General features: G+C 41.9%; 1 protein-coding gene across 4 annotated transcripts in view; it reads left to right on the top strand.

Moving 5' to 3' along the window:
- The first annotated feature begins 66 nt into the window (after window positions 1–66).
- Window positions 67–6,880, top strand: part of vti1a (vesicle transport through interaction with t-SNAREs 1A) — a 265,382-nt gene continuing 258,568 nt past the window's right edge. For 2 of the 4 annotated variants that reach the window (XM_052027224.1, XM_052027221.1), the window contains exon 1: window positions 69–451. In XM_052027224.1, coding sequence (XP_051883184.1) covers window positions 358–451 — 94 coding nt within the window. In that variant the 5' untranslated portion in view covers window positions 69–357. Of the gene's footprint in view, window positions 452–6,880 lie in introns of all 4 variants that reach the window. The other 2 variants (XM_052027223.1, XM_052027222.1) reach the window with 2 other exon arrangements.

Raw genomic sequence — 6,880 nt, 5'->3', positions numbered from 1 at the left:
TGGGGGCGCGGCGGCGCCGGGAACGTCACTTCCGCTGGTGCCACCTACAACTCCGGCCCCGGTCTGTTTACATTCTGTTCCCTGACGCTAATGTGCGGTGGGGACTTTAATTGTGTCCCCCACCCCCTCCCCTTTTTTTTAATAAGGTAAACGCAGCCTTGACACCTGTCACCGAGCCACCTCAGCGCCGTTGGTTTCCGGAGCTTCAGCGGTTGACGAGGCTGCTGCTCCTTCTCTGGAAGTGACGGGCGGGGGAAGGAGGGCAGTTTCCAGAAGCCTCCGTCACACAGGCCGGAAGAAGCGGCCGCTGCTCCACTTTAAACTCTCTGCACCGGCGGGACAGTTTCTGCACAAAACATGTCCTCGGACTTCGAGGTTTACGAGCAGGATTTCGGAACCCTGACGGCAGACATCACCAATAAAGTGGGCAGAATCCCGAAGTTATCCGGAGGTGGGGAAGCGCAGTCTGCCTGATGCATTTGATCGGGGAGAGAGAGAGAGAGAGAGAGTTGAGAGCTTGGGATGGGGGTGGGTGACTGTGAACCGAGTCATTTTACAGAGTAGGTTCGCGAATATTGTCTGTGCATTTAAACAATATTATCCATTTGCTCCTTTTTAAAAATACAAAACTCAACAGTTTGACGCCTCTCGTTGAGTTGTTAAAAAAAGGCTGTCGACTACCGTGCTTTAAGTAAGGTTGACTTGAAAGGTAGTGCATTCATTATTCATAAGTAATTAGAGTTAAACGCGATTGCAGTGAGTTGGTTGGATGTAATGCAACTGGTGGGTGTTGCCCTGGAATCCAACATCTGTACCGAGTATTGCAGCAAAGCCAAACTTGTTTTAACAATCGCTCCCGGTCACATTTGTATAGAAATTACAGGATTCTGATTAGAGGTGGAAACCTGATTTCTTTTGCCACGTGGTAGCTAATTTCGTGTGGATGAACATATAACTAGTTCCCTCCAAATAGACGAACGATCAGATCTAAACATTGCACGGAATTATACAGATTAGCAATGCGAGACCAATTTTAGCCACAAAGTCACCTTGGTAGACCTTGTTCAATTGATAAGTTAACAAAGTAATATCTTTAGTGAAAGAATAAGCAGTCTTGCAACTAATTTCAAAGGAATATGTATGGAATTGATCTAAAAAGGAAAGTATTCAGCTATGTATTTAGGAATAATGAGGAAAATGGTTCAGTTGTCCTTTCATCCATCCTGTTGCTGCTCAGTGATTGAGCTGGAGTCCAAGAGTCATTCAGCATGGAAACAGGCCCTTTGGCCTGACTCGACTATGCTGACCAAGATGCTTGTTTCTACACCGATCCCATTTTCCTGCATTTCTTTCATATCCTCTCTTCCTCCTATCCTTGTACCTGTCCAAATTCTTTTTAGATGCTGTGATTGTACCTGCCTCTACCACCTCCTAACTCTTTATCTAGCTCTTCATTGCACTGAATAGTTGACACCTCTTTCTTTCCCCACCACCTGATTTTTTTTCGAACATATTTCTCATGAACTGTTATCTATCATCATAGGACAGCTATCAAACTGCAGAGTATGGACAGAAATATCATGCGATAGGAGAGTAGCAATGAACAAAGGTGTCCATCATTATTACATTGAGCAGAGGCATTGCCCCTCAACTTTCAGGAGTCCAGTCATGAAAATGATCCAGTGGATGTGTGAAATGAAGAAGATGGACAAAATGTTGTTTACTTTCATCAAGGAAGAGAAAAAGATATTGGAGACACCAAAGAAAGCACATGAGGGAAGACTTGTTCTGTATCAGATTCTACTTCAGTCCATCAGCCTTAGTTTCAGTGGCATTGGTTTACTTGGTGAATGGCGATCACAAAGCAAGCATTTAGAATGATTCCCTGGACCTGGGTGTAGATGCCCCTGTTGTGGCCTGACAGAATGTCGATATTCAAGAGAAGTTGGCACTGCACAGGGAAGGGGAAGAAGAAGATGCTAGATTAGGGGGACGTTAGATAGAGAAAGAATTGGAAATAGTGGGTTTGTTTGACCCATGGTAATGGATAGCTGGAATTCAAAACAGTGACTCAGGTACAGTCATCTTCTTGTGACAGGAAAAGTGAGGGAAAAAAATCACTAGTACAATTCTTGATAAGAATTTAATTAATTTCTGATTTTCATTATAATATCTAATTATATATTAGTTGTTTAACCATACAAAACCTGGTGAATTTTACTTTGGAAACTAAGGAGTTTTTTTTGCAAAATATTATTTTTCCAGAAAGCATGACCAATGGTTGGACACTAATTAATTAGAAACTTGTAACAATGTCCAGTACAAGTTGTGAGCTTGGTTTATTCTGTAATTTTGGCAAAGTTTGGGGAGGATGTACATTCAGACGTGCGACATTCAACGGTGTTACTGTCATTGGGTTCTGCTTCATCAACATTTAGGAGCAAGGGTGGAGTTATCAGTGATAGGAAACTAAACTGGACCAGAAAAATAAATATAGAAGCTGTGTATCCTGTGCCCTTCTGCAAGGCATAAGGTAGGAATGTGATGGAATACTCTTCACTTGTTTGGATGAGTACAGCTTAAGCAACACTGAAGTTAAATGGGCACCACTGAGGTCTGTTTGATTTGCACTCCATTCATCACATTCTGCACATTCATTTCCTTCACCATTGATGCACCATCTACAAAATGTACTGTAGTTACTTGCCTAGTAACTTTGGAAACTCCTTAACCCATAATCTTTGTTTTCAAGAAGGACGAGGGCAGCAGGTGCATGGAATTCCACCTTCTAGTTTCTGCTCCAGTATGCAACAGGTTGGAAATTTGTTGCCATTCTGTTGCTGAATTTTAAGTCCTGTTACAACAGCATTTAGTAGTACCTTCAATAGAAGGACTGCAATAACTTAAGGGATGGCTTGCCACCATCTTCTTTGGGCTTTTAAGGATAGACGATAAACGTTGGCCTTGGGGGAAAAACGACTAGCTGAATATAAACCAGTTCAGATATGCACCTTGATTGTAATGCTGTATCTTGTGTATATAATTGGAAAGCAGCAAGTAAAAGTCTTTGTATCTAACTTTATATATTGTAAAGTCTTTTCCTTACATGTGTAATATAGGAACTGGGATGGTACGGGCTGCTGCAGCTTGCAAACCTTGCCACATTCCTTTACCCGCCTCCTGTCCTGCCTGTCACCCACACCTTCCTCCCTCTGGTTTCCCACCTCCTTCCCTTGTATTCAATGTTCTACTGTCCTTTCCTGTCAGATTCCATATTGTTCAATCCTTTACCTCTCCCACCTATTACCTCCCAGCTTCTCATGTCATTCCCGCTTCAACCCCTCCCACCTACCTACCTTCCCCCCTCTCCTGTATTCATCTATAACCCACCAGCTCGTGCTTCTCCCCCCTTTTCCCCACCCCCACCCCTTTTTATTCTGGCTTCTGCCCTTGTTCTTTGCAGTCCTGATGTAGGGTCTAGGCCAAAACGTTGACGGTTCCTTTCCCTCCATAGATGCTGCCTAACCTGCTGAGTTCCTCCAGCATTTAGTGTGTACACTCCTTTTAATTGTGGTCAACCTTTTAAGACTTAAAGTCTTATCATTACTACACTGCAAATTTTGACAAGTTGCATTGACCACTTTGACATTGAAGAATTGAGTGGTATTTCATGCATGGTTATGAAAGTGGTGATAATTGTAGGTATTAAGAATACCTATAGTACAAATGGATTCAAGTATGCAGAACAGAGAAACGGTTGATTTCCAGAACAATGCACAAAATGCTGGAGGAAATCAACAGGTCAGGCAGCATCTATGGAGGGAAATGGACAGTCGACGTTTCAGGTCAAGACCCTTCATTAGGACTGGAAAGAAAGAGGGAAGATATCCAGTATGAAGGGGTCGGGGGAGGAGGTGGAGCAAGAGTTGGCGGGTGATAGGTGAATCCAGCTGAGGGGGAAGATAGTGGGAATGATGTAAGAAGCTGGGAAGTGAAAGGTGGAAGTGACAAAGGGCTGAAGAAGATGGAATCTGATAGGAGAGGACAGTGGACCATGGAATAAAGGGAAGGAGGGGAACCAGAGGGAGGGATGTGTAGGTGATGGGTGGGGGAGGGGACAGGGCAGCGAAGGGGTGATGGAGCCAGTGAGATAAGTGAAAACAAAGTGGGGGACCGAGGGGGTGGTTACACCACAAGTTAGATAAATTGATGTTCAGAAGGGAGTGGATACCAGAAGTTAAAGAAATCGATGTTCGTGCAATCATATTGGAGACTAGCAAGGTGACATATGAGGTGTTGTTCCTCTAATCTGCATCTAGCCTCAACTTGGCAGTAGAGGAGGCTGTGGACAGACATATCAGTGTGGGAATGGGAAGTGGAATTAAAATAGCTGGCCACAGGGAGATGAGTGAAGGTGCTCAACGTGGAAGGTTGATTTCCATGTTCATTACATCAATTTGGAATTTCTTTGACGATTAGAGAAAAATGTCAGTGTCCTTGGTTATTACTAGTGAGGGAGTAGACGTGGTGAAGGTGAGAGGATGCGGCAGAGCTTAATATAATTAAATTATTGCTCAACACTTATCCAAGCTACCTACTTGCCTATGTGGCTAGTATGAATGTCTGATGGTAAGGGACAATATCAGGGATCTGTATTAATGCTAATCAGATGAAGGGGGGTGGTGTGGGGGAGATGCTGTGGTAAACACTTGAGGGGTAAAAAGATTACTAGAGTGGTTAGGAAGTGTGGGTGGGAGCAAGGGAGAATCTAGCCATAAGCCAAAGAACACAAGAAGTAGGAGCAAGATTAGACCATTCAACCCCTTGTACCTGTTCTGCTGTTCGATAAGATCATGGCAGATCTTTTACTTCAGGACCACTTTCCTTCACTGACCCCGTATCCCTTGATTCTCTTAATGTCTGAAAAATCTATTGAAATTTGTCTAGAATATGCTCAGTGACTGAACCTCACAGTCCTCTTCGGAAGAGGGTTCCACGATGTTGTGGATGAAGAAATCTCTTATCTCAATCCTGAATGGCCGACTGCTTATTTTGGGACTGGCTCTAGACATCATTCCTACATCTGCACTATTGAGCCCTGTTAGAATTTTGCTCTTGGAGGAGCACTCCTGACTCTCTTGCCTCACAAAAGAAGCTAATAGATACTTAATTTTGGACTGCTTTTAGCCCAGGATTTTGCTCCCAGCGGGTCTGCCTAACAGGAGGGGTGATGCTTAGCGTTATTTTACCTGCCTCAAATCGAGTCTCAAGTCTCGGATTAAAGTTATGGATTTGTACATTTAAAGTGGGACCCCAATTACTTTCAATGGATGCTCCAATAGCTTATTCTTGATAACAAGTTAATATGCCAAAAACCAAATGGATGAGGGGTGAGGATTGAGTATTTGACAGTTGAGCACCCCACTTCTCCACCTCTGAGATTAGGGACTCTGTGATTAAGGAAGACTAGTAGAACTGAATTTTGTTTTGTTAATAATGTTAAATGTATGTAACTCTCAGCTTTTTAAAGGGCATGGATAATGTGTATGTTAAAAATATTTTCTTTACAGTTAAAGGTTGTTCACTAATCAAAAAAAATTTATATGACCTGGAAATTGTAGGGGTATTGCAGGGTGGTAGTGGGTGGGGAGAATTTCTGAACAATCCAGTAGCTATTTTGCCAATCACATTATTAGAAAGTTTCAAGAAAAGAAAGAGGTTAGAACAGGTTATTTTCTACATTCATTACTAAGTAAATAGTTACAGAAGAATAATCCAACTATGTTTATTCATTTCAAAAATAGATTAATTAGTACCCATTTAACCACTTGATTTTAAGTGGTGAGGGCAAAAGTGTGTGATCAGAAAAAAAAGTCTTGGTCTCTTGTAATTATGGATGAGTTTCTATGGAATGTGATTGGTATAGACACATTCTCTAGAATGTTATTTGGTTAAAGCTCTTAAATTTTTAAAGTTTTATTTACAGCGTGGTAACAGGCCCTTCCAGCCAACAAGTCCGTGCCGCCCACTTTAAACCCAAATTAACCTACCTGTACGTCTTTGCAATGTGGGAGGAAACCGGAGCACCCGGAGGAAACCCACGCAGACAAGGGAGAATGTACAAACTCCTTACAGACAGCGATGGGAATCAAACCCCGATTGCTGGCGCTGTAATAGCGTTGCGCTAACTGCTACGCTACTGTTTACTGATAACTCTTTTCCTCTCTTGAACTTGTGGATTAAGTTAATGACAAAAATGTGCTGGAATAGTTAAGGTGGTACTTTTGCTTTCCAGATTTTAAAAAACAAAATGAAATTCTTATTCTGATGATTGTATGAAGCAAAATCCATTCATTTCATGTTGTTCACTGTTCAGTTCTTAGTCAAGGTTACAAGCTAATTATATCCTATTACATTTACTTTGTTTTTAGGATGACAATTAAATCGGAAACTGCTGTTTTTCTTTCTTTTGAAGAACATATTGTTTCTGGTAGCTCAGTAACAAATAGATTGATGAGGTTAGAACTGAGTCATGTACAATGATTAAGATGGAACTGAGTCATAAACAATACCTGGTCCTCAAGCTCAGTGAGGAGCAGAACAAAGGCCCTCAACGGAGAGTGGTAGAGAGATTTTGTTTTCTCTCTTTTAAAAAAAATCAATGTTTGTGTTATTCTTCTTTTCCATTCTGTGTTATATTTATAACAAGACAGAAGGAGGCTGTTCAACCTATCGGATCCATACTGGTTCCCAGGGGATCAATCTTATTAGTCATTTGCTCCCTCTCCTTTTATCCCTGTACCCTGAAAATTATCCTCACACATGCCAATCAACTCCTCTTTGAGCCCTTTAACCATTAACCAACGCTAAAGAGTAACTT

The sequence above is a fragment of the Pristis pectinata genome, chromosome 12 (genome assembly GCF_009764475.1).
Source record: "Pristis pectinata isolate sPriPec2 chromosome 12, sPriPec2.1.pri, whole genome shotgun sequence".
NCBI lineage: Eukaryota > Metazoa > Chordata > Chondrichthyes > Rhinopristiformes > Pristidae > Pristis > Pristis pectinata.
The sequence above is the reverse complement of the archived record's forward strand: the minus strand, read 5'-3'. Positions and strand labels throughout refer to the sequence as shown.